This window comes from Cuculus canorus, chromosome 8, assembly GCF_017976375.1.
Source record: "Cuculus canorus isolate bCucCan1 chromosome 8, bCucCan1.pri, whole genome shotgun sequence".
Classification (NCBI taxonomy): domain Eukaryota; kingdom Metazoa; phylum Chordata; class Aves; order Cuculiformes; family Cuculidae; genus Cuculus; species Cuculus canorus.
Window position 1 is genome coordinate 16,102,962 of NC_071408.1, and position 27,133 is coordinate 16,130,094.

Sequence of the window (27,133 nt, forward strand, 5' to 3'; positions counted from 1 at the left end):
GCAGCTGTTAGGTGCATCAGCGGAAGCCGAGCAACAAAGTGCAGAGTATGTGGGCTAAATTAAACTAGAACGTGGTGTGAAGGAGATCTAAAGTTACCTTGTCACATACAACCAAAGAAAACTGTCTGTTCAGTTCCACGTAGTATTCAGCCATGAATTTATATATTCCGGTATCCTTGCACAGCTAGCTGTTAGCTAATAGGTGAAACCATCCCCGAAAAGCAGAGTTGTGAAACACCAGCAACAGCTACTCAGGCGATCGAGAACAACCACTCAATTACCACTTTCTGCTCTAAGTTTTATTTCCGGAAGACCAGTTACAAAGCTTCTGCACCACCTTCCAACTGCAGCAGCGTGTTTATTACGTGCCCCTCTGTATTAGGGGCCTTATACACTCACTCACACAGTTTCATAGTTAGCTCAAATCACAGGGTTTGCTCTAAGAAAAAAAGCATCTAAATCATCTGAAATAGAAACCTAGTTTCTAGACTGGAGAGAGGCTGCCCTTTCTGAAAGTTTGTCCATGAGCGTTTCTTGTGGCAGACAAAGATATTTGTGGTATAAAATATTTGTGATATCAAAACGATGCGTGGCAGGTCCAGCTGCATGCTTGGGATGAGCCATTTCCAAGTGCCTAAGGCCAGGCCCTGTGGCCATCAGGCTGCCTCCAACTCTGGCTGCTCCTGTGGAAGAGACAGGGAGCTCAGCCTGTGCCTTCGCTTTCTCCTTATCATAATGCCTTTTTCAGAGTAAGTCAAATCTAGAGAGAGATTTTAATTCCTCCTTCCTAGTCTGATTTTTACGTTCATAATTCTGCAGTGCTACTGCTTAGCTTCCTTGTTCATGCCTGTGGATGTGTGTTTGTGAGTAATCAAGCCTTTTTCCTTCCAGGGGGTGGACACCTTTCTGACAGTTACCTAGGGAGGCCTCAGGTGCCAAAGATGTTATTTTTGCATACAATATTATGAATCAGACATAAACCAGGAGCATGTTAGAGAGACCTTGGCATTCAGATCCCTGTAGACCATAAGCCTGGGAATAAATTGGAAAGAATCACTGACAATTCCCATAGTACAATATGTAAACTGCATCTTTGAGTTGTTCTGTCACTGAACTTGCTTGTTTGTGTGCTTTGAAGCGTCTTCAGGAGTGATGGTGCTTTCTGGCAGTCTAAACATAGCTTGCACTAGAACAGAGGTGCAAAGCCAGTAAAAACTGGAAGTAACTGACAGTCCTGACTGGGTGTTGGCTGCCTGGTAATTTGTGCCTGAAATCCATGGCAGTCGAGATCCTAGAGGATCCTACATTGGGTACCACTTGTTAGCCTTGCTGCCAGTGTCCATGATGGTGATGAAATTAGAATGAGCATATGCCTGATGACTTCCTCAGAGATGCAGCTTCTCCGCCCCACCACTGAAGTGTGCTGGGAGGAGGAGTTGTTTCTGTTTGCTGCCTTTAAGGAAAATTGAGTTTTCTTGGATTGATAGTCTGACATCTATACAAGGCAGGCCATTAATTTAGAACTTCAGTTTCCATTCAAACACACCTTCTTTGTTCGTGTTTTAAAGTTAATGGGAGTTGTTGTCATATTTTAGGGAAATTTCAGCTTCCAGATTTGTGATTTTTTTAAAAGCAGTCCTGCCAAGTTTTTCTAATACATTGCAGATGAGCAAGATCCACAGAGGAAGAAGAGACATTGAGTCTGCTGGAAGACTGCAGCCGCAGGAAGCAGCAATGCGGCACAGGTTGACCCCTGTGGCTGTGCAAAGGTGGTCAGGGAGAGACCCTGGGCCCAAATTCAGCTTCTGCCTTTAGGCAGCAGCAGATGCCTCAGAAAAACAGAAGAGAAGGGCAAGAATACCGGCCTGCTTCCGCACTGTGTCTTCCCACCCCTGTCATTAGCTGGTGTCCAGGGTAGTCTGCCAATTAGGCCTAGCCAGATTTTCCTTCCTTGAGTCTGACTAATCTTTTCTTGAACCCATCTGAACGTTGGAGACCAGCAATGCTGTGTGACAGTAAACTCTACCGTTCAGCTAAACGTTAGATGAAGAATTATTGCTTTATTTTTTTTCCTCAAATATTCCATTTCTGAAATTCATGTGATGGTCCCTGTGTGTTTTTTAAGAGGAGACAGTGAATTTCAACTCAGTTTAACTTGATTGGTTTACACATCATTTTGGAGATCTTTATCATATTCACTGAGATAATAGGAGCACGCTGAAGGACTGTTGCTAAAATCTTTTATCAAATAGAGTTCAAGAAACTATTCTAAAATCTGTCTGAATGTATTTAGAGGTGCTTTTGGAGATGTATTTCTGTGTGATTAATGGAGCTAATCTGGTTAATTTCCATTCCCAGAAAGAAATATGTTAAATGGCTTTGATTGTAACACTTCGGTACATCTGGGCAGTGTTCTTCTATTACAGTTATTGCCATATTGTGCCGATATCCTCAGATGGATTAATTCAGAGGTTGATATCAGACGAGCATCTATCCCTTTGTGCATAGCAAAGGGAACTAGTGGCCAATCAATGAAGTTGTTTTATTGACAAATATTATAACAAAACAATGTTTGCTATTTCCAGGCAGGCGACGTGCACGCTCCCTCTCGTCCATCAGTACTCAGTACAGCAGTGAAGATGAATCTCATGCTGAAGTGATGAAAGATGGCGTTGAGGATGAAGAGGAGTATAATATCAAAAGGGCATCTGCTGATGCAACACATGCACAATATGTGAATGAGAACGGGGAGAATGAGCAGCTGAGAGTGGAGGAAAAGGAGGAAACTTCTGCACTGGCCATGGAAGGAATAGATGAAGCAGAAAGGGCAAAACCAGAAGATCTAACAGCAAGGGGAGACACCGGAGTTTTTCATGAAAATACAATGGCAATGCAGCATCAAAGTCTTGAAGTAAACGGGGAATGCAAACGGGCAAGGTCAGTAGAAAATGACACAGAGGAAGACTGCGAGAAGAATGCAAGTACCAGGAGGGATGATCGGGAGGAAAATCTTCCAGTGCCTTTGGAAAGCAATGGGATGCACTTGGAAGACAGCGATGAAGAGTCTCCTGAGAGGCCTGAAGGAGCTGGTGAGTACAGTCTTTCTGCACAACTGTGAGTGACTGGCACGTGCGAGTGTTCCTGTATTTGCCTTTCTATTCAGTCACGGTGCAGCGTGGTGCAACAAAACGTGCCAAATGCTTCTCTGGAGTTGTTGAGTTGCAGGCTGAGTCTGGGCAAATCACAGCTGGTGGTGTGACAGATCTGTCAGAAGTATGGGAATACCTGGGATGTGCTCCTGCTGCACATTTTCTGATCTTGCTGTGCTCTTTGTGACAGGGAGATAGTGCTGATCCCAAGAGAGAGAATTGTTGTGAGCAGTATTTGTCATCCTTCCCTGGGCTCTGTGTTTTGATAGACTGTCAATTCCCTTTTGTCAAACGTTGCGCAGGCAGTACCCTGCAAAGAATGGAAACTGCCAGCTACTCAGGCTTCAGGCCTGTGATCGGGTCAGAGTAAAATAGATGCACCGCGCCTACTAAAGCACTTAGTATTTCAGCAACTCATAGAAAGTGCTGTCTGTACCTCTGCGTGAGGCAGACAAGGGATGTCCTGGAGCGGAAGCTTCTTGTCTTCTCTGCAGAGCTGGAATGTTAGAATGATTCAAGCAGGTTGTGTGCTATTGCACAGAGACCTTTGTCAGAATTTTGGATCCCAGGAGGAACCTTATAAATGCTCTTCTGGGACCTTTGCTGCTCAGTTTTCATGGTTCCTTGCAGAGCAGATCTTAGTGCCTCACCTAGGTGGAACGTGACAGCAAGGAGCGAAGCCACCACTGTCCTTTAGGATCTGTAGTACAGGCAAAAAGGTGTTCGTGCTGAGCAAGTGCCTCTTGTACTATAGACTGAAACCGTCTTTTAACGGTTTTCTCACAATTCTGTTCAGAGCTGTGTGGGTGCAGAGTATTGATGGGGTAGAGAGGATGCATGTAAGCATAAAGTATGGAACCACAGGAAGCAGAAATGAGTTACAAATGAGTTACGATAGAGTTCCAGTCATAACTGTTCAACTGCGGTGTTACATGCACAAAGTAAGTGACAAAACCACTTACCATCACCCTTCCTGCAAAGGACAGCAGTTGCAAGTCAGCAGCAAGATTGATGTTAGAGAGCATTTCTATTATTATATCAACTCCTCCCGTCCTCGTGTATTCCTATATAGCATATAATACATTGTTATCAGTCCAATTAGTGCTTGGGTACCACTGTTTATTACATCTCCTATGGATAGTACACATTTTACAGTTTATTGATTAAATTTTAGATACAGCCTTTGTACTAAGACTGACAGGTAGTAAGTTTAATTTTAGCATATTTTGATCTGATGAACCGCAATATGCTACCATATTGGAATTTGCTGGAATGCAAGAGTTTCTAAACACCATTGCCTGTGAAGAAAGCTCAGCTTTTCCAGCCTGGGAAAGGTTTTCCTTGTGTGGAAATGAAAAAGGCAGTACACTACTGCTCCCACATAAATCTACTTAAACAAACTTCTGGAAAGGATGTTCATTCTGTTAGTAAGAAGAATACGTACTGCATCACCTAGCCCTGATACAGGCTTACCTTAATTTTATCAATGTAATTTGCTTCTCTGTGATTAAATACTTGGTGAGCACCATTTCTCAGGACCATCTTCATGCCCTCCTCAGTTCCTGCTGTACCCAAAACCTTTAAACCATAAGCTCTGGCAATCTGACATGTTGCTATTCCAACCTGAGGGGATGAGGGGGGAGGGAAGAAAAGAAAAAAAAAAACCACAAAAAGGAAAAATTAAGTCTTTTTTTCTCTTTCTTTCTTAGTATTTTGAATTTCATATATTCCAACATGAACTTGCCAATTTAAAAAGTTGGCCTGGAAGCATTTTTTTAGCCATAAGAAGTTATTTGCATCGTAGAGACAGCCAAATAAAGAATAGGTATTTACAGAGATGCATTAAAACTTTGTGATTCTTTTAAGAGATATCAGGAGATATCAGCATTTAATATAAACCCATGTAGGATGCAGTCTGTTTGTTAAAGCTTGTTAATCCATTAATTGATATAGAATCATAGAATCGTAGAATAGTTTGGGTTGGTAGGGACCTTAAAGATCATCTAGTTTCAACCCCATGCCATGAAATTCAACAGTAAATTCATAAGTAAATACGCCTTTCTCTAATTTGAGTGCCTTTAAAACCTTTTAGAGTCTTTCCTTGGCTATAAATGTGACCATAAAATAAATCATACCACAGACAAAAGCAGGTGCAAAGACAGAAAGCAGCATTTCTTATAAGTTGTCTTCTCCAAACATTTACACCCCCCACTGGCTCCATGCACTAGCACACTCTCTCCTGCTTTGGCACACCCTCTGAGTGGAGAACAGAAAATATTGGCATGAGGATTGCAGTACACAGCCATTAAGCATCAGGTTGTATAGAACGACATCAAATCTCATCTTCCACACAGTATTATTTCCAATTCATGTTATGACTAAACAGGTATAATCAGCCTCTTTGGGAAAACAAGGAGGCAAAATAAACCATATCACTTATAAATTCAGCCAATTCTTCACTGTGGGAGCATGAGCTTTTTACTCATGGCTCCTTATTCTTATTTGCAGAGAAATCAAAGTAAGGTGTTGCTTGAAATGAAAGGTGTCACACCATGAAACAGCTCTGTGAGTCATGACTTAGCCACAAACATGTTGAGTGTTTTGTTGTGGCAGTTGATTTCGGTCTCTGTATTTTTGTAAAAATACCAAGTCAGGATTCAAATCTTTTTTTCTTGGTGACTGAAAACCTGCTCTTCTATTCTCAAACAAAATACTTTGCCTAACAAAAATGCCATAGGATGATTCTGGGAAGATCATTGGTGAAGAAACTGGAAAGCGTCCATGTTCTTCATGAGCCTTGACTTAAACTTGTCCGTAGATGTCTAGAAACTGACACTTGGAACAAGTGCCTCTGCAGCACTTCCACTGCATAGATGAAGCTGGCCAGCGTACTGCTTCGTGTCACTTGGAGGAGTAAGAAGTGTTGCCATTGTCTCCTTTATGATCTGAAAATTATGCTTCACATAAGTATCGTGTGCGAGCAGTTGGCTGAGATACTGTCTTTGGTCAAAGACTTCATTGGTCCAAGCTGCAGAGGAGCGGTCTGAAACGTGTGAGCGTTGGCACCATCCAAGGAGCATCAGGAATCCCCCAAGTCTCATATTAGCAGTCGTAACAAACGAAAGGGGGCAGCTGTTTCAGAGATGTACCTAAACATCTGTGTTTCCTAATGGACACAGAATACTGGGAACAGAGGCCGTTCGGCAGCAAAACCAAGCGCGAGGTTTGACTTTATGCTATCAATCAGTGCCAGTGCAAACTAGCAAGCTCTCTGTGTGAAAGACTAAGCCAATAACTGCAACAAAAAAGGAAAGATACAGAAAACTGATAGAATTTGAAGGAAGAAGCCTGGGCTGCTGGAGGGAAGAGCTCTCGGGGGAGGTGCTGAAGGGATTGGACAGTGTCCATAGCTGAAATACTGCTCATAAAGAGGCTGTTTAGTATTACTAGGTTGAAAGCCATTCACTTAATCATCCAGCAAGTCATAAAGCAAAAATGGAACTCGCAGCACAATGTTAACAATCATTTCAAATGTCTGACTTGACTGTGAAGCATTGCAAACATTGCATTTACAGAGCAGAAAACACTTCCCCACTTATTTATAGATAAGCATAGGTCTTCAGAACTATGTTAGTTTGGGGAACTGAGGAATCATCAGAACTGTAGTTGGGAACATCACATGGAATTTGTTGTTTATGTTTTTTAAGTATTCATAGAACATTAACAATATTATATCTAAAAACCCACATTGTTGCTTGTATGTTGAACCTCTCTCAGCCTGCCTGACAAAAGCAATCTCGCTGTTTTGTGAAAATGTGGAAGGTTGCTGCTCTGTGTTTTGGTAGATGCTACTGCCTGAATTTTACCTTGGATTTTTAATGGTTTTCTCCATTTGGAGAGGGAGAGCAGGCAAGGCATGCAGGACTGATAGCTGGACATGCATCAACATTTTTCCTCCAATTAATTATGCCAGATGTCAGAACGGCAGCAGTAGAAACACAGAGCTCAGGTGCGTGATGAGAAGCAGCACAGCAAGTTTTCTTCTCATCACCATGCTGATGTCCCTTCATTGCTTGGGAGAGATAGAATCTTTGACACTAACCCCGTAAACCAGCCTTAGTGCTAACACAGTTCTCAATAAAACTAATGTTTGGATTAATTCTTAATTAATGTAGCTTTCTCGGCAGAAGGAAGAAGAACAGTTGATGGGCAGAAGGCAGCAGAACAACCGGAACGAGAAGAGCAGATGACAGACAAGAGAGAAGCACTTGAGGTCTCTGAAGCAAAGGAGGCAGTGGAAACCACACAGCCTCTGGTGGAGGAGGTGGAGGATGAGATGGTGTCTGCGGCAGAGGAGGCCACAGAGAAGGGAGGTTCTGCAGGGAAAGGTGGTGTAGTGGATGCTGTGTCTGAGGGAGAGGAGGCTGTGAATGATGCTGGTGTGGCACAAGAAGCAGGTCCAAGCGAGCTGGTGGCTGTGAGGGAAGGATCACTGGAGAGTGCAAAAGAGCACATGTTCCTTGGGGAGCAGCCCATGACAGAAACCTCCGTGAGCACCCCTGCACACGGGGATGCAGGAACCTTGCCAATGGAGAGAGAGCCTGCAAGAGCAGAGGGCCTGTGTCGGAGCACCCATCCACGGCCAGCGGCGCCTGGGACAGGGGCAGATGAGGTTGAGGATGGGCGACAGGAGGAGACAGAGCAGGCGGGAGTGAAAGCCGAGGGGGAGCAGCCAGGCCTCTGTGAAAACATGGGAGAGAGAGCAAGAATGGATGTCTCGGAGAGTACACGGACCACTGAAGTCATTTTGCAGAGAGAAGACGTTCCGGTTGGAGGGAGACCTGATGCTCCAGGAGCCACTGGTGTGAGGGAGAGAAGCTGTGATCCCTGTGAGGTAAGTCCTGCATGTGTTGGCCGCTGTCCCCCATGCCTGTTCGAGTCCCCATGCCGGTCCCTGACAGAAGCAGAGGTTGCATCGCTTCTTCCTGTTTCGTACACTTTCTTTAAGTATCTGCTGTTGGAAGTAGGGGGAGGGATGGTAAATCCTTCTCTGTGTCAGCTTCTGCATTCCTTCCCGTTTCTGAAATCTCATTGCAAATACCTTTGCCCTGGTGCTAAGGCTTGTAGCCCATCAGTTGTCCTACCCTTGGCCACGCGGTGCAGCTCCCATCACCCTGCGTGCCTCTCCTCTGCCCACACTGGTGGCGGTGGCTGAGCCTCCCTAGCATTGCTGGCTGGGGCGCTCCAGGTCAGCAGCAGCACTCCACTTCTCTGGTCACTCTGGCATCTGCCTGTAGGAAATCTGTTACAGCGGTATCTCAGTAGCTCAAAGTTTAGCTCAATTTCTGTAAAGCTAGTGTTTTTCTCCTTGTTTCCTAGGATGCTGCAAACCCAGATGCAGTTGTGCCCTCGGTTCAGCCGCAGGATGGGGAAGAAACTCTCCTCTAAGCTTTTTCTGCAGATTCTTCAATGCTGTTTCCTGAAATATTTACACAAACTGCTGTAGATTTGTGCTGGTTGGGATGTTCGCTCCTCCTTTATTTACTCCGTGGATACCAGAACCATCTGTCATGTTTTACTGAAGTAGCTTCTCAGTGTTCAGTGGACGACTGAAATGCCAGCCAGGAAACAGCACTCTTTTGTTATTGGGGAGGCAATAAATGCAAGTATTGTTCCACAGCTGCTGTGCTTGTTTTTCACAAAACACAGAGAGATGTTGGTCTGACTAAACCTCCTCTCCTACCTCAGGCACTGCTGTCGGGAGGGCTGAGGGTAGATGTGCTGTTTGTGTTTCTACAAGGACAATAAGTGTGTGTGTGTGCAGAGTTGCCCATGTTTATACCTGTGTCAGTGTACTGACTGCATTTGCCTGTGTGCCCTTTTGCTTTCTGAACTGCAGAATCTTTGCTGTGTCTTCAGTGCTGTGCATGAGGCACTTGCACACATTAATGCTCTGATTCTGATGAGAGCATCTAGGGATGCTCAGCAGAGATGTGGAACGGCAGGATCACAGGGAATGGTAGGCTCAAACTGGGGTTTTTAACATGAGGGGCTGTCCCAAGCCCGTGTCACAGGTGAGTGAGCCCTGCAGCGTGCTGGGGTACTGCATGTGCCAGGCAGGTCGGTGCAGGGGGTTTCTTGCTCCTTGGGGATCCTGGTTTCTCAGTGGCCATACTGTGTGGCATTCTTGGGACTTTGAAATGCTGTTGGAAATTGTTAAATCAGAACAATTCTAATGTGTCTTTTGAAATGAATAAAGCCTGGCCTTTTGTTTTTGGTGGTGTCTGTCAGTAGTAACCCCTGGGCCTGTGGAATCTGTGCCGTAACTGCAGCTGTTTCAGCCAGCACTGGCGGTAGATCAGTGCTGGCTATGGGTCTCTGCTGCCAGCATCTCCCTTCCAGCTCTGCTGCACCGCAGAGGGCTCCCTGAGAGCCTGCCAGGCTGTGGTGTCCAGGGCTGTATGCGCAGCAGCTGGGCAGGCATCGCTCAGTGGGCTGCAGGATGCTCAACTCCTACACAGCGGGAATGTGACTGTCTTCTCAGATTGGGAACTAAAATTTAAATGAGCAGGATTTTAAACTGGTTGTTAATGTAAGTCACTTAATGTAAGTTAATGTAAGATGGATATATATCAGACAGGGAATTTAAATGGGACCGAGTAATTCGTGTTCCCTCCTGTACTGAAGACGGTTGCATTTGTTTGCTCAGCCTGGATACCAGGAACTGCTTTGAAAGAGAAAAGGAGACAAAACTCACTAAGAATAGTTTTACAGTCCTCAGCGGTTTAAATGAAAGCATTGCATCAAGTGATGCTGAGCGGTGTCGTTGAAATGTGTATTCTGTGCAAGGTGTGTGCAGTTTGCTTACAAAGCATGTATTTTGACTTTTGACCATTCAGCAATTTCCGTTTAGTCAGGGAATGTCCATAAAATCACCGATGGCTTATTCATTGGACCAAGACATTTTCAGTTTTGTTCAATATAATAAAAGCGCAGTAAGTACATAAACTGTGTTTACGTACTCTACAGTTGAATAGATCTGGTATGCAAAGTGTTCAGAATTTAAATTAATGCTAATTACCTTCTCCAGAGGTTTGTGTTTTTCCTACATATGCACACCTGCCCATTGACTTGGATCTATATAAACCTCTGTACCAATCTGTGTAGTTCCTTGAAGTTTTGCCAGTTCTTTCACTCTGAGGATCATACTTGCCAGTCAAGTTGGGCCTGGTCTTCAGTATTTATCTCTGCTTTCTAATTCCGTGTCTAATGTTGGGTTGAATATTTGTGCCACTAAAACTGTGCCTTGCAGAGACCCATGGAAAGGAGTGCCTGCGGCCCACGAGCATGGCTGTATCCAAGCCATTTACAAATGCTTATTCATCCACATGGGTTGCAGTTCCAGCATTACAGATGAACAAAGGCAGAGGGAGGAGTGCAGGCTTTTGCCATGGCAGTGATTCCCTGGAACGGTCAGGGTTAAAACTCAGGCTGCACTTGGATAAGTCATGATCCACACTGTGCTTATTTGGCATTTATCTACTTTACTGAGCAAAGAAAATGTGAAAGGGAAGAGGCTTGATTCATTTGTTGTAGGCAATTGCCAGTGTGATCTGCAGACCATCACAAAATACTCCTTATTAATACTCAGTCTGCAAAATGAGAGCCGTAAGAGTGGGGTCCCCGCTGTTACGGGAGCTGCAACCACGCAGGAGCCAGAGCAGCCCTATTGTGGCTGAGGGACCAGTCCCCTCTGTGCTATGGCCCTGCCTGAGCACTCCCTTTCCGGGAGTGGTTCTAAAGCATATGTTGAGTGATGACAGGGCAGGCAGAGGTGGCACTGGGGCCGCTCCAGGGCAGGTAGTCCTCAGGGATGGAAGCTGTCTGTGAAGCAGATTTCTCCTCTTGGTGCAGCCTCTCACCAGCTGCCAACCTCCGCTCCCAATACTTACAGTTCTTTCTGTATGGATAGAAGCTTCCTTTAAAGAAATCCAGACTTTGGAACATGCTGCAGATGATTAAATGGCAGTATGAATTTGCAGCAGCAGCAGGAGAGTTAACTAGATCCACTTCAGCCTTCTAGAAAATAAGGCAACAGTTGGCAATGAGAGGCAGGTGAACTTCCAAGGCACTCTTGGGCTCCACAAGACCCGGGACATCAGGAACGTCCCAGATGAATAATGCAGTACTGATTGTAAGGAATTGGAAAGCTGATAATTAATTGTGTAAAACACTTAAAATATTTATAAATGGCCCTTGTGCACATGATTGTAACAGTTAGGGAACTGGATCCTTTGGTTAGGGACATGGCAACTCATGCAAGTTCTCCTATTGCTCTGAAAATCCCTCACTTCAAATACTCTGGGTTTATATACTGATAAAAAAAAAGTTGAACTTCCCAAAACTACTCCACAGTTTCTGGCCTCCTATCATATTGGGGGGATTATCTCTTTTCTCTTATGCTTTTTCTCTGACAGGTATATTTACAGGAAAGAAACAGGTGAGCTTTGACCTGTGGTGAGGAAATGCCCCTTTCCCCATCTCAACAGCTCTCCCCACAATGTACCCGGTGGGACATACACTCCCCCTTTCCCTCCCTTGTTTTGCACACAGGCAGCTCCCTGGCACAACAGTACCAGGCAACTGATTCTTAAGGTGGACAGAGGACTTGAGACACTTACGGAATTGAGCTGAATTTGGCCATTTCAGCTTCAGGGAACTGCCCTGCTGCTGTAGGCGTGGCTATGAAAGATGTGCTATTCCTTCACTTTCAAAACACAAGTATACCTGTGATCTGAACAGGTGGAACTTTGGTAAGAAGCAAACCAATTGGAATGGGTAATTTTATTAATTTTATAGCTTTGAAAGGTTACCCACGGTAGTTTCTGCTCTTCTGCTAATTAAAAATTAACTTCAAAGTGAGAAGATGTAGGTGGCATTTAGGGAAAAAGCAAGATGTGCAACTTCCCTTCAAAAAAAGCTAGTTATTGAACCAAGCATATGTGATAAAAGCAGACTATGCAACAGTCTTGCCACTGGCAAAACTCATTTTTGGCTGATCAGAAAGGCTTGTTTTTAATTCACTAAACTGTCGGGTATTCACTGTAGCTTGTCACTGAGTGGTTGTGCCTCAAATGTATCTTTACTGATTTACACATGTGAAATAATTCCTTCTGACAGTTCACAGGCAAAGAGATGCATTTCACTTGTTGAAAAATAGTGCTCCCTGTGTACTGTGGACATGGTGTGAGAAAGATTGTTCCAAGTCCAGGGGCTGGAACTAGGTACCAAGCCTCGCATCACCAGCAGGGTTGTAGGATGGTGATATTCACAGCCATCGCCTGGAAGGTTTGTATGGGAGCACCTTCAGGTGGTGCATGCATCTGTCTTAAACAAGTGCTCGTGCCACAAGGTGTGTTCTCTGGCTGGGAATTTCCTGTTGTGTTTTTCAGGCTTAGCCGTGCAAAACAGGTGTGACCAACCACCCTGCAGGGCAAACACCTCCTGCAGCAGGGATGCCCCTGGGCCAGGTTTCTGTGGCACAGCCCAGCTGTTCAGCCAGAGCAGCACAGCTTCTGCTGCAGAGATGTCAGGCTCCTGCTTGCATTGTGAACAGTTGTTTGGCTGGACATCAGTTTATTTTAGTTTAGATCATCTATTACTGATATGTTAAACAATTTAAGATGTTGCTACAGCTACCAGGCACTGGCTGGTCTTAAAAGCAGAGTAAGAAATCTTGGAATGTCTCATTCTTTATAAATATTTCTATGTGCTGAGGTCCTCAGGCTTCTCTGAGAATGGCACAAACAAATTTAATGCCCATAAACAACTTCAGAGTGTGTTCTATTCAGTAATTTACATTTTTCAGAGATGTCGTCTGTATTAATAACTGATCACTCCTATGAGACACACTTTCCCCCTAAGCCTGATGTATCTTCTTTAGAGACTGATTAGCTAAGACCCTGTTTTCTTCAAGGAGCCAGTAATTTTAATTACTGGTAAAGTTATTTGCAAGCAGTTGGCCTTGTAAAGAGCCTTCTAAACTACAACATTTTTGCCTTCAAAGGCCTTTTGATTGTTTGTTGTTGCTTCCATGTGTCCACTTCTGAAACTTTCCAAGAAGGTACTGAGAGATCATACTGTGCAGCTCTGGAAACAGTGAGTACACAGAGGCATTACTGCAAATGCGGTCTGCTTTCCTTGCTCTATTTTCTGCTCACTAATCCAAGTTAGTTTCTGGTTTTCAGGTACAGTGGCTGCATGTCACTGCATGATTGTTTCAAGCATAGGAAAGAGACTTAATGCAGAGATATTCGTAACAAGAAATTCCCATTGGAAAAGAAATTTAATGCTGGAACTAATTTTTTTTCCAGATAAGACCACTGATCCTTTCTGCTCTGTTGGTGTCTCATACACTGGCCAGTACAAAATCCGAGGAATGAGATCGAATCTCTGTCTGCCTCAGCATTCTTCAGCTTGTTCACTACCTGTGCTTTGGGAGCTCTATCATATGAAACATCTGGTCAATTAGGGAGTCAAATAGGAATTTTCATCAGCACCCCAAATGCATCTTCTCCCGTCTGTTCTGCACAGGTTTCCTCAAAGCATGCCAGTAGTTCCAGTGTTGCGTTTACTTCTAGAAAGAATACAATGGATTTCCCCCAGCTGCAGAGGAATCTGAACGTTGTTTTGTCACAGTTTGCAATCATGGAGTCGCAGAATGGTTAGGGTTGGAAGGGATTCTTAAAGCCCACCCCATCCAGTCCCCTACAGTGAACAGATCAGATTGCTCAGAGCCCCATGCAACCCAGGCTTGAATGTTACCAGGGATGGGGCATCCGCTATCTCTTTGGGCAAACTGTTCCAGTGCCCCACCACCCCTCAGTGGGTAAAAAAACCTTCTGCTTTATACCTCATCTGAATTGTCCCTCTTTTAGCTTAAAGACATTACCCCTTGTCCTATCACAACAGGCTCTGCTAAAAAGTTTGTCCCCATCTTTCTTATAATCCTCCTTTAAGTACTGAAAGGCCACACACAGTATGGTCTTCCTGGAGCCTTCTCTTCTCCTGGCTGAACAATGCCAACTCCTCAGCGTGACCTCATGGGGAAAGGAGCTTCAGCCCTCAGATCATTTCCGTGTCCTCATCTGGACCCACTCCAACAGGTCCATGTCTTTCCTGTGCTGAGGGTTTCAGACCAATGAGGACATTCATGAACTCATGAAGGCAGAGTTCAGCGTGTGCTGGTAATGTTGTGTTTGACTGGGAGGGTGTTGGCACCAAACTTGGAATTGTTTGTTAGCAATGAACTGGAAGTTGCTCAGGGGACATCTCTTTTTTTCCCTCCAGTGATTTATCTGAGGGCGAAGAATGCCGATTTCAGTGTGTTTTACCCTCCTTTTCTGCTTTCAGGATCTAAAAATGGAAAATGATCAAGGAGGATGTTTTTAACCTGAACAAATTCTGCTTGTTTGCATGGAGTCGTGCAGATGTGCCAGCTCTCAGCTCTGATGCTGCAGGGTTTGTGGGGTCCTTGTGCAGGGCTGTTTCCTGTCTCATTGGCTAATGCTGTGTCTCAAATTCAATAGCCATAATGGGGAATACTCCTGCCAGACGAGATATTTGCAACATAACAATGCTAATCGTTCTGAAAAGTTGTCATGATGATAGATGATCTCCTTTGATTTATGGGCAATACTGAAGCTTCCTCTTGCTCTTTTTCATTAAAGCTCTTAAGAGAGCGTTGTCCATATTGTGACACTGACTTATTGCTAAAACTTTGCAAAGATGGGGTGGAGAGTTCTCTACGGGTTTGTCCAGAGGCCTGCTCAGACCAAATTCTTCTAATCTCTGAAAGCCATGACAGCATCTGAGGAAGTACAATAGGCCGTCAGCATCTCCCTTTCAGTGGTGAGCAGTGTTTGATCCTCTGAAACACTGCGCTGCAGTCAGGAGGTGAAACAAAGAAATTTACACTCAATAATTAATTTAATTATTAAGGCAGGTATTCTTTATTCAGTGCTGGAGAAGCATCAGGATTTGTCCTCAGAGTGCTTTTGCCCAACAGTGATTTCTGAGAACTTTATTTTGTTATCTTAGTTGTTAATCTTGTGTTCACACATGGCAGTTGACATTCCATCTCACCATTTACAAATGTCAGTTTCAGAGGCTGTACTAATGCTCTCTTCATTTTGCTGCCCTGAATTCCTCAGTTTCACAGTGGTTAGGTGTTAAACTGAGAGGGCTATCTGGTCACAAAAACCTGGCTCAACTGCAGGGTGAGAAGGCTGCCATGGGTGGGATTTCGAGTTTACGGAGACATTTTGTGAGGATGGGAGAGTTAGAGCTTTCTGCTTTGTGCTAAAAATAAGCAGGATGGGAGGCTCACTGAGGGCCACTTGCACCAATGGGATGTTTTTCCCAGCTGCACTTCTTATGGGGGTTGGGGGATTTGACAAAGGGTCTGATGTGTCCCCTAGTGAGCTGCATCCCAGGACCCTCCGTGTATTTATTGTACCATTTACATTAGCCCAGTGACTGCTCATGCAGCTGAGACCAGAACTGAAACATGGACCAAACACAGGAGAAGGTAACTGCTGGGTGCTACGGGGGGCTGACAGCAACACTTCAGTCACAGTGAGATGTAGTTTCCTCTCACTGGATTTTTCAGCAAGTGAAACAAAACAAATTAAAAAACACCTCTAAGCCTTGCTAAGTGAAATCTTTCCCATTTTCATTGCTTCAGGACTGTGAAATTAATGGTGTGCGCAGAAGATGTCTGTTGGGAGAGCCTACTACACATTTATAGTTCATGTGTCACACTGTGGGATGCCTCATCACAGACCTCGATTCAGGGATCGTAGTCCTAAGAGACCAATATCCTGAAAAATATCCAGAGAGCAACACATGGCAGCACTGATTTCCACTTGGCCAATATAGCAGTTGTGCCTTTGAACTCAGGGAATAATATTATAGTAGGATTGCTTGCAGTTAAATTTTGCTAATTTGAGAAAAGATTACAGCAAATAAGAGTACAATTAACTCTGTAATTGCTTCAAGGACGAGAGTTTGAGTTTCCTCCAGCTCTTTTTATATTTTTTTTTTACTTTCCAGGGTTCAGCTTTGCTGGTGCAAAGCCTGGTCATTGCCACCCAGCCCTTGGAGCAAAACTCGTGTCTAATGGCCTTCTGCTGCCAGTTTGCTTTGAGTCAAAAATGCAGCTTTGCACTGCATTAAGATTATCACATTTGTGACACAATTCTACCTGTCTGCACTGAACATTTATGGATTGGGATTTAGATTTGCCTATTTTCCTTCTGTTTAAAAGTTGTTTTGCAGTACCTGTACTGCTTTTAGTGAGGAAATGACTGAATGAAAGCTTACACTCTTTGGGGAAAACAATCACTCAAACCAAAACAAGAAAGGTCATAAGAAAACACAAATGTCTAGAAGAATACAGTTATAACAGCCATCCAAACATCTCTTTATTCTCAGTGAGCAGGAAAGCATCCATAGGTCATGGATCTGAAGCCATGGGCTACTCTGCTCGGGAGCTGCCTGAGCCCATGGTGCAGAAAATGAGACATGGGACACACCTGGGACTGCAGAGAACTCACAAAAGAAAGTAGAGCTGGTTCAGAAGCTGGGAGCAAGAACAGCTTTGTGTCCATAGTGGCCTGGATAGTGGTGGGGAGCAACAGGTTGCTCCTCTTCTTGATGGATCTGGACTGGCAGCTGTCTGGCACCCAGCAGTCAGGAGGGGCCGATAGCCCCACACCTTAGTGCGGTCCAAGGTAAGAGAACTTGCCTCAGAGCTCTGAAACTATAATAGATGCATTTTAATTTGATCTCATTATTAATGCTCAAAATGTAAGTGCAGCATTCCTTGTGGACATCCACTTTGTTAAGGAACATATGCATACCATCAAAAACCCTTACACCCTCATGCAGGACAGCAGAGAAAGATGCTAGAGCAGAAGTTATGACAGGGACATTTGCCATGAACGAATAAAGCCGTTCAGTTTAGGAACCCCTCATGGTGCCCAGGAGCCGGGCTTATCGGAGAGAGCTGTTACTGCTGGTTGGTGGCAAGTCTCTCCACAGGTGGAGGGCTGAGGCTTTCAGCTGCTTTCTTCAAAGCTGCCACTGCCGCTGCAGGAATGGAATCTCATGGTACTCATGGGATCCGACACGTAGCCTGCAAGACGCAGAGAGAAGTTTATGTGTGGCTCCATGTAACAGTGATTCTCCTTCACATTTTCCTGTAGTGACGTCAGTGAAATAATGGGCATATAATTATGAGATAAATAGGCACAGATCATGCTGGCACCTTGTTACTGTCTGCAAATTTCATTCAGTATCATCTGCTGAGAGAAAATTTCAGTCAGAAGCAAACAGACCCTGTCCTTCCTGCAGTGAACTCACAATGATCAAGGGCAAAGCAACTTTGGTGACTGACATAAAAACATAAAGCTCAGTGTTTTAATAACACAGTGGAAATTTGCCATTAAAAGAAATACCTTTATGCCTTTTCAACTAGTGCTTCAGAGAGCTCAAAATAAACATTCTGATAGGTGTTCTTAAAATATTTTGAATCTTAACACTACAAAACAGAAAGCAGCTGCTCTTGCTAGCACCGCATTTCGAATGGGCTGCTCCAACAATGCCAAAGAAACTATTTATCCCTTTACACAGTGCCATCAGTCTCACACTTCTCATTTTACTGTACTAACATTATAAATCCACTGGAGCCAACTCAAATTTCTTGATGACCAGGCAGATAGAGATACTCAGGTGCTTGGGAAGAAAGAGAACAGAGAAGCTAGAACAGAAAAACTTTCTGGAGTACAGGGTGGGGTTGGAGAAGGGTTAGAAAACATTGCTAAGGCTCCTTTGTGCCAAATTCCTGTTGCCAAACAGAAAAGACACACAGCCACACATGGATGTGTCCTGAGTATTGGGAGGTGAAAGCAGCGTGTCTCATGGCTGAAGCCAAAGCTATGGTGCAGCACTGTGTACGTGAGGAACAACAGTCTGTGCCATCACAAGAGCAGGACATATGTGTGAGGACCTCTCCAGCTGTGGTGACAATACTTTGCACTGTGCCGTGGTGTGTGGATCACACTGGGTGGGAGACTGTCCACTGCTCTACCACCACTTCCTTTTGTCCTCCTGCTGCCACACAGTGGGGAACCTTTGCTTTAATACATGCTTTCATGTTTCCAGACCCCTTGACCATATCCTATGTGTTTTTTTTCCCCCCTTGCAGTGCCTGAGAGTTTCATGTCAGTCAGGATCAAGAGCATGGGGTTGCTTGGCTTGGATCCCAGGGCTCCTGTCTTGTCTGCCAAGGATGCATCTTTTCATGGTTGGATGGTGCCCTTTCCTGCTGCCAAGAGGGATGATGCTGTGCTGTGCCACAGCCTGAGATCACCCTGTTGCATAACTGCTCAGTGAATACAGGCACTTCCCTGCCTGCAGGACAGCCTCTGTGCCACAAGCCTTGCCAGGGCCTTCTCTGCAGCCAGGAAACTCTGGCAACTGTTGCAGCAGCAGTGAGCTCATCTGCCCGCATCTGAGACGTGCAGTGAGCAAGGAGGAACCGAAGTAAAAATTAGACTCTGTTTACGTCAGTCTTAGATTTTAGAGGATACACAGTTTTCTTTGGGCAGTGTGCATCTGCTCTATGTGATTTCACTGCATTCCTGGCACTGTTTAACTTGCAATTTGTGGTGCTTCCCATGAAGAGCAGGTGCTTTGCTTTCTCTGGAGTCAGGGCTGTGTTTACTTGTAGAATTTCTATTTTCAGATGCACTTAATGAAGAAAATTGTGCACTATCACAAAGGCTCTTGCAGGAACAGAAGCAGGGTGGTTTGGGGTCTTTTACTGAGAAAGAAAAGAAGTGAATGTATTCTCTACTGTTTACTGACTGCAGGTGCAAATCAGGATAATGGAACGCATTAGGCAAAAAGCAAATAGAAGAAAAAAGATAAAAATGGACATGAATGGGGAGAGACGGCAGTGAAATCAGTTTATGTGGCATAAATAAAGGGTGCAAATATTGGCAATCATTACATCAAGCAGTCTAATATAAAAGGCTCAGATTTTTCTGTCTTCTGGTGTGCTGCTCTGCATAGCAATGGCTTGGTCACTCTACTGAGATCTTGAAGACTGGGCTGCAGTCAGAACAAGTGGTGGCTGGGCTGCAGAGCACTGTGGTGGGCCTCCAGAGCAGCTGAGGCTGGTCTCGGCAACAGGGGATGGTGGTTTTGCTACTCCTTGAGCTATTAATACATATCCTGGTGACACTGCAGGACCCAACTTAGAGATGCATAAGCCTGCTTAAATGAAGTATGTGGCAGGGAGTGGCTTTTCAGTCCTGCTGTGTTTAGCAGGCAGGATCTTCACTTTCCTCTGTACCATCCTGTTTTTTTCTATTGTTACCTGAGTTAGCACAATGCTCAGCTTGGCTACCTCTTGGCTGTGATCAAGCTGTGCTGCACCACAGGTCTACTATCCTGACTAGTAACGTGGAGGTCTGGCTGGGGACACCTTCCTTCATGCTGGCATGCTTTCGTTCCCTTCTGTGGAAACTATGATTCAAAGAACATGTACGTTTGAAAATACTTCTTGAGGTTTCGTGAGTGGAGTCTGAAATCAGTCCTTAAATGCAGCCATAGAGAGTCTCTTCTCCACTTCATTCCCTCGTGTCCCTTTTAAATACAGACCTGAGGAACCCTCAGCTGTTTTGCCTGGATGGTTCTACTTTAGGAGTTCACTAAACATTTCTGTTTTGTTCTTGTTTTCTTCCTCCTCAAGTTTCCAGGTACCTGATAAAAGTTGTGTCCCAAGGAACTTCTCTCCACAGCTGTGGAATCCACATACAGCAAATAATAACAAAATTTTTGTTCTTTTCTCAGCTTTGAAGGTCGTTGCCTCACTACTTGTTATGACAGCAACACTGCTGTTAGTGTTGTACTGAGTAAATATTTGCATGACCAGGTTTTCTTTTTTCCTCACTCTATGTGCTCAGTTTAGAGGAGGGGAGGGAGTGTAAGAGTCACGCTGAGGGCTGTGAAAAGTGGCAAAGATCATGAGCTTCTGATATACGCCTCAGGCAGAACAGAATACTGTGTTCTCCTGGTGAGTAAACAGGTAGGAAAGTGTCAGAAAAGAGAGCAGATGCCAGGAGAAGGGTCAGAAGACCCCAGGGCAGGGGACAGCAACACTGTAAAGTCAATGGATTCACTCAACAGAGTTGGCATTTGAACATACAGAAAAATGTATGTGAGCATAAAGCACACAGAGAAAAACAACACGTTTTTCTCTACATATCACACAGAATCACCAGGTTGGAAAGGACCCATTGGATCATCGAGTCCAACCATTCCTAACACTCCCTAAACCATGTCCCTCAGCACTTCATCCTTAAACACCTCCAGGGAAGGCGGCTCGACCACCTCCCTGGGCAGCCTGTTCCAGTACCCAATGACTCTTACTGTGAAGAATTTTTTTCTGATATCCAACCTGAACCTCCCCTGGCGGAGCTTCAGGCCATTCCCTCTAGTCCTGTCCCCTGTCACTTGGGAGAAGAGGCCAGCTCCCTCCTCTCCACAACCTCCTTTCAGGTAGTTGTAGAGAGTAATAAGGTCTCCCCTCAGCCTCCTCTTCTCCAGGCTAAACAACCCCAGCTCTCTCAGCCGCTCCTCATAAGACTTGTTCTCCAGCCCCCTCACCAGCTTTGTTGCTCTTCTCTGGACACGCTCCAGAGCCTCAACATCCTTCTTGTGGTGAGGGGTCCAGAACTGAACACAGTATTCGAGGTGCGGTCTCACCAGTGCCGAGTACAGAGGGAGAATAACCTCCCTGGACCTGCTGGTGACCCCATTTCTGATACAAGCCAAGATGGACCCAGTACTGAGCCCTGAGGAACTCCACTTGTGACTGGCCTCCAGCTGGAGTTAACTACATTGACCACCACTCTCTGGGCCCGGCCATCCAACCAGTTTTCAACCCAGGAGAGTGTGCGCCTGTCCAGGCCAGAGGCTGACAGTTTCTGAAGCAGAATGCTGTGAGAAACTGTGTCAAAGGCTTTACTGAAGTCCAAGAAGACTACAGCCACAGCCTTTCCCCCATCCAGTAGTCGAGTGATTTTGTCATAGAAGGTGATCAGGTTAGTTTGGCAAGATCTGCCTTTTGTAAACCCATGTTGACTGGGCCTGATCACACAAAATTGCTCTAAGCTGATAATTATTCTATGCATGGGACATTGTAAAGAACCAGCTAGTGAGCTTGTGATCTGTATAGAAAAGGTGGGGCAGAAATAGACTACCACAGAGCTGCCTGTGTGACAAGACTTGAGAAAAAGTTGTTCAGCAAAGGAGGTTTACTGGGAATGATTGCAAATGCCAGGGCTAGGAAATGCTGGAAAGCTGTTTGTGTGGAAATGCATAAACACGTAATGATGGGGTAGGACAGAGAGCCAGGACGGCATAAGGAAGAAGCAGTCTGGACATATCTATTCTGGAGGGGAGCAGAAAGATGGGATGCCCTCTGAGAAAGGAGTATGAATGGTGAAAAGGATGTGTTGTGTCATTTTCTGCTGCAATAGGACTGTCTTGCCAACTTTTTGCAGAAGTGGCCTTGAGGATATAATGCCACGACTTCTCCTACTCACAGATCCACGCATGCAGACAGAAAGTACCGCCCCAGCTCTGAAGTGCTTGGGGTGCACATGCAGTGAAAGCAGCCACAGACTACAAGGAGCACAGGATGAGACCTTGTTGGCTCGGGCTACTGCATCCCACAGCCTGCAACAAACACCAGTTTTCTCAAGAGACTTTTTGGTACCTCAGGAGGCTGTAGCTCTGCACTGGTTAAACACAGCAAGGTGGTCAGAGTATCCTGCATTAACTCACCGTTTTTGTCAATTGGTGGGTACTGGAAGTTTCTTCTCATATCATCCAAAGACAGACCCTGAGAAGGGTGTTGGCCAGTGCTGCAAATGGAATCAGAGGTGTCAGTTTAGATAAGACTGATAAAGTCACATGAGAACTTTTTCCACAGAGTTGGGAGGAAAAGGCAGCAACATGAAATGTATCAGCCTAATGCCCAGCCATTGGCATTTGCAGTAAGAAAGCAAGAAAAAGTTGTGAAGCAAGAACATGAATCACATGCATGCTCACGTTTCATCCATTCTCAAAGTAGCTTCCTTCAAACACACCTTTTAGGGCTTCACAATTATTTGCACTTTACTATTTTAGAAGGAATTCTAGGCATCAGTCCAGGATCACTGTAATCTATTTTACACATCCACGCTAACAGATTCCTGCAAATAAGTTTCTCTGGCAAGGAAGATTGCTGAATTATCTTCCCATCATCAACCAAAACCACTGTCCTGCCAACATATTGTTTATTCCTGATCCTAAGGAGCTATCATGTAGAGGACTGCCCTCTGCCAGCTCTTCTCAGATTACTGACAGACAGACACCAAGCTCACACAAACCCAAGAAACCCAATAGTTCTCATTTAGTCCTTAGTTCATTTATTTCTAATGAGCTGTTAAAAGAATAGGCAAGGGATAATGGTTACAGTGGCACTGCCAATGGCACAGGGAAGCTGTGCAGCACAAGGAGTGCACGGAGGTGCTTCAGAACAGTTTTTGATATGAAGGAGAGCCCAGATCTATCAGACCGTATCTGATACTTGAGTGGAAGACTGATAAAGACCTCCTGGATTTAAGGACTTCATGAAAATAACAGCTCAGTGCTGTGCTTTAAAAAGAGGTTCTTTCACTTGGCCTACCTTCCTTCATAGAGTGTGCTTATGTAAACTTTGAGAAGGATTTTAGTTGAGAATACCATTTGCCACAGTTCTCAGGCTTTGACAGTGCAGTTTTGGGAGGATAATAGGACTAGGTTTACTGAATTCCACTACCTGCAAAGTGACGTGCTATCAGCTTCACCTACTCTTGAAGTATTTTCCTCTGGCAGAACTGATCAATCTAGCTTTTCAACCCGTAAAGTGAAGTCATGAAGTCCTGAAAGGGCAGTTCAGTGAATTGTCCATGCAGCAAACCATGAAACATTGATACCAACTGGCAACAGCAGGACACAGGCTGGCTGCTTCAGGTTTTCTTGGGACTTGTCCGTTTTTCCACTCTGAACACAACTATTACTCTGCCACCGACGCAAGAGATGGGAGGCTCAGGCCCTATGCCACTGATTTTCCCAGCTTGTTTAAGAAGCTTTGCAATGCCTGGACAAATGGCATGCTCCGTGAGGTGGGGCAGCTGCCTGGCGAGCTGGAGGTAGTTTAATGCAGATCAGGCATATCCTGATGGAGCAGGCAAAACTTGCTCCAGCACAGCTGATGCCTCTGGAATATTGTTTCTACCCACCTTTTACCATCCCATCCACCTCTACACTGCTCCTGACTTCCCTCTCACTGGACCATCCACCTCTTTCCCCACTTCTCCCTCTGTCACTCCTCTCCACTGCAGATTTTCTCCACCACCCACTCACTTACCCACTCCCCTGTCCCCTTGCCCGCCTTCCTGGAAATGGAATGCCCTTTGAGGACTGACCTGCGATCATATGGAATACATATACATTTACTGTATCACTTGCATTACTGAAGATCATTCATTATTAAGGACAAGAAGCCCTTTTACAGGTAGAGGAAAACAATAAGGTCTATTTTGTGAAAACATTATCTAGTCAGAGGCTGAAGCAATAAAACAATGAATGACTGGCAGGCACATCTGCCTCTGAAAGGACTGCAGACAGCTACTGAAGCATCCATAGGTTGTGGGAAGACCCAGGAGGTCTCCAGAGGAAGAACTTTGCTTGAATTCTTAGTGCGGTGTTCGGAGGACCTCCTGAAATGTTAGCCAAGAAACGGGAGCCTGAGGCCAGCCATGTTGCTGAGCGGGAGGCTGGCAACACCGGCTCTGCCAGGTACATCAGCCTGGAGCTGCAGAGGAACCACAGCACTGGTCGTGTTCTTCCTGTCCATGGAACTCTGTCTCATTAAATAAACTCCACTAACACTGAGAATCTAATATAGGTGAGGGCATTTTAGAAAAGTTTTCAGGCATTAGGTCAGACATAGAATATGCACTCTACAAAAGGGCCTTATATGTGTAAACATAACAGAAAACAAAGTTTCTCATACATAAAAATCATAATGGCATTTCAGTGTGATTTTTTTCCCCAAATTTGCTGATTTCTAGGATATTCAGCTGGGTTTTCCCAAGTGTCCCCTATTGCTCCTCACTGGAAGGACAAGTCTGTCTTGTATTTTGGTAAAGATAACAAGCCATGCTGTGATAGGAGTTGGCAAATACACTCAGTACCTTCCTGTAGGGCTTGAATTTCAGCCTAGAGAGATGAGCCTATCAGATAACTTCATCCTTACGGGTATGCTGTTTCATGTGACAAAGCAGTGGTACTGCATATAGAGATCATACATGACAGGACTTGACTGCTATCTTTATGTTACTCATAGTGACAAATGCAAATGTTTAGCTGTTGTCTTGGCAGTCAGATGGCTCCCACAGAATTCAGATAATCCAAACGCCCTGCGCTACAACAGTTACAGGAGAGGACAAGACTGCAGAAGTGCTTTCCTTGGCTGGCTCTGGCAGTGGATCAGCCCCAGGATGTGTTCCTGCTGCTAGCTTCCCATGCAGCCACATCCCATAGTTGGGCCTAATACCTGCTGCAGGGACTTCCTGTTGGTGGCACGTGAGCTACACAGTCTTGGGAAGGACTCTTTCTGTCCCTTTCAGAGTCATGCTCTCCTTGGCCCTACCATGACTTACCTCTGTGACCAGACAGCATAAGCTCGTGCATTCAAGGCATATTCCAACTCAAACCGACTACGCAGTGCTGCGACATGGCTACGACCAGGACCTCCTCGTGCAACGAGACAGTCTGAAGATGAGGAGGGAGACAGAGAACCGCTGCTGTTGCTGGAGGCTGGAGACATTAACTAGATTTTTAAAAAGAAGGCACTGTTATTACATAGAATCATAGAATGATTTGAGTTGGAAGGAATCATAAAGATCATCCAGTTCCAACACCACTGCCACAGCCAGGGACACCGCCCATTAGATCAGGCTGCTGAAGGCCCCATTCAGCCTGGCCTTGAACCCCTCCAGGGATGGAGCATCCACAACTTCCCTGGGCAGCCTGTTGCAGCGCCTCACCACTCTCACTGCGAAGAATTCTTCTTAACATCTATCTTCCCTGCTTCAAATTAAAGCCATTCCCCTCAGCCTACCACTACATGCCCTTGTAAAAAGTCCCTCCCCATCTTTCTTGTATGTCTCCTGTCTCCCTTAGGTACTGGAAGGTCACTATAAGGTCTCCTTGGAGCCTTCTCTTCTCCAGGCTGAACAACCCCAACTCTCTCAGCCTGTCCTTGTATGGGAGGTGCTCCAGCCCTCTGATCATCTTTGTAGTCCTCCTCTGGACCTGTTCCAATTGTTTCCTATACTTATATTGGGGATTCCAGAACTGGACACAATACTCCAGGTGGGATCTCACAAGAGTGGAATAGAGGGGCAGAATCCCCTCCCTTGACCTGCTGGCCACACTTCTTTTGATGAGGCCCAGGGTATATTTGGCCTTTTGGGCTGCAGCACGAATTGCTGGCCCATGTTGAGCTTCTCGTAAATGAGCGCCCCCAAGTCCTTCTCTGCAGGGCTGCTCTCAATCACATTATCCCCCATCCTCTATTGAAATTGTAGATTGCTCCAGACTAGGTGTAGGACGTTGCACTTGGCCTTGTTGAACCTCATGAGGTTCACACAGGCCTGCTTCTCCAGCCTGTCCAGGTCCCTCTGGATAACATCCTGTCCTTCTGGTGTGGCAACTGCAACCACTCAGCTTGGTGTCATCTGCAGCCTTGCTGAGGGTACACTTGATCTCTGTCTATATAATTGATGAATATATTAAATGGCACCAGTCCCAGTATGGACTCTTGTGGGACACCACTTGTCACGGATCTCCATCTGGACATTGAGCCATTGGCCACTACTCTCTGAATGCAACCATCCAAATAATTCCTTATCCACTCAACAGTCCACCCATCAAATCTTCAAAGAGCTTCTAGGAGGATCTGTTCCATGATCTTCCAATGCATAGAAGTGAGGCTGACAGGTCAGTAGTTCCCAGGGTCATCCTTTCTACCCCTTTTAAAAATAGACACAATATTGCACTTCTTCCAGTCACCAGAGACTTCTCCTGACTGCCATGAGTTTTCAAATATCATGGAGAGTGGCTAGGCCACTGTATCAGCCAATTCCATCAGGACTCTGGGATGCATCTTGTCAGATCCCATAGGCTTATATATGTTTAAGTTCCTCAGGTGGTCACAAACCTGATCCTCCTCTACAGTGGAAGAGACTATATTCCCATTGTCCCCATCTTGTTGCCCACTGACCCAAGAGGTGGGGGGAGAGAGGCTGTCAACGAAGACTGAGGCAAAAAAGTTGTTGAATACCTCAGCCTTCTCCGCATCTCTTGATATAAGGTCACCATTTTCGTTCATCAGTTGGGTATGTATTCTTTAATCTTCCCTTTTCTGTTGGACATAGCTATAAAAGTCCTTGTTATCTTTGTTTCCCTTCCCAAGTTCAGCTCCAGCTGCGCCTTGGCCTTCCTGACCCCATCCCTACACAACCGGGCAGCGTCCCTGTACTCTTCCCAGGTTCCCTGATCCTGCTTGCACTGCCTGTGCAGTTCCCTCTTGCTCTTCAGCAGGTCTTGACTCAGTCATGCTGGTCTTCTCCCTTCCCTGCCTGATCTCCTACCTCTGGGGACTGAGTGCTCTTGGGCTTCATGGAAAGCACTATTAAATATCTGCCAGCTCTGTTTTGCTCCCTTGTCCCCGAGGAACGTATCTCAGGGGATCCCACTGACTAACTCCTTGAAGAGTTGGAAGTCTGCCTTCCTAAAATTTACTAGTTTCCATATTT

At 45.2% G+C, this 27,133-nt stretch overlaps 2 protein-coding genes across 3 annotated transcripts in view; one reads left to right on the top strand and one right to left on the bottom strand.

The window, feature by feature from the left end:
* The window catches only part of ERICH3 (glutamate rich 3), a 71,400-nt gene extending 61,517 nt beyond the window's left edge, over nucleotides 1-9,883 (top strand). The window contains exons 18-20 of the mRNA XM_054073122.1: nucleotides 2,586-3,089; nucleotides 7,325-8,043; nucleotides 8,529-9,883. Of these exons, the coding sequence (XP_053929097.1) occupies nucleotides 2,586-3,089; nucleotides 7,325-8,043; nucleotides 8,529-8,597 (1,292 nt within the window). The 3' untranslated portion in view covers nucleotides 8,598-9,883. The remainder of the gene's footprint in view (nucleotides 1-2,585; nucleotides 3,090-7,324; nucleotides 8,044-8,528) is intronic.
* A 5,275-nt stretch (nucleotides 9,884-15,158) lies between these two features.
* TNNI3K (TNNI3 interacting kinase) overlaps nucleotides 15,159-27,133 on the bottom strand; it is an 84,277-nt gene continuing 72,302 nt past the window's right edge. For both annotated transcript variants that reach the window (XM_054073130.1, XM_009569198.2), the window contains 3 exons: nucleotides 24,974-25,143; nucleotides 22,068-22,147; nucleotides 15,159-17,346 (listed from right to left, as the gene is read on the bottom strand). In XM_054073130.1, coding sequence (XP_053929105.1) covers nucleotides 17,270-17,346; nucleotides 22,068-22,147; nucleotides 24,974-25,143 — 327 coding nt within the window. In that variant the 3' untranslated portion in view covers nucleotides 15,159-17,269. The remainder of the gene's footprint in view (nucleotides 17,347-22,067; nucleotides 22,148-24,973; nucleotides 25,144-27,133) is intronic.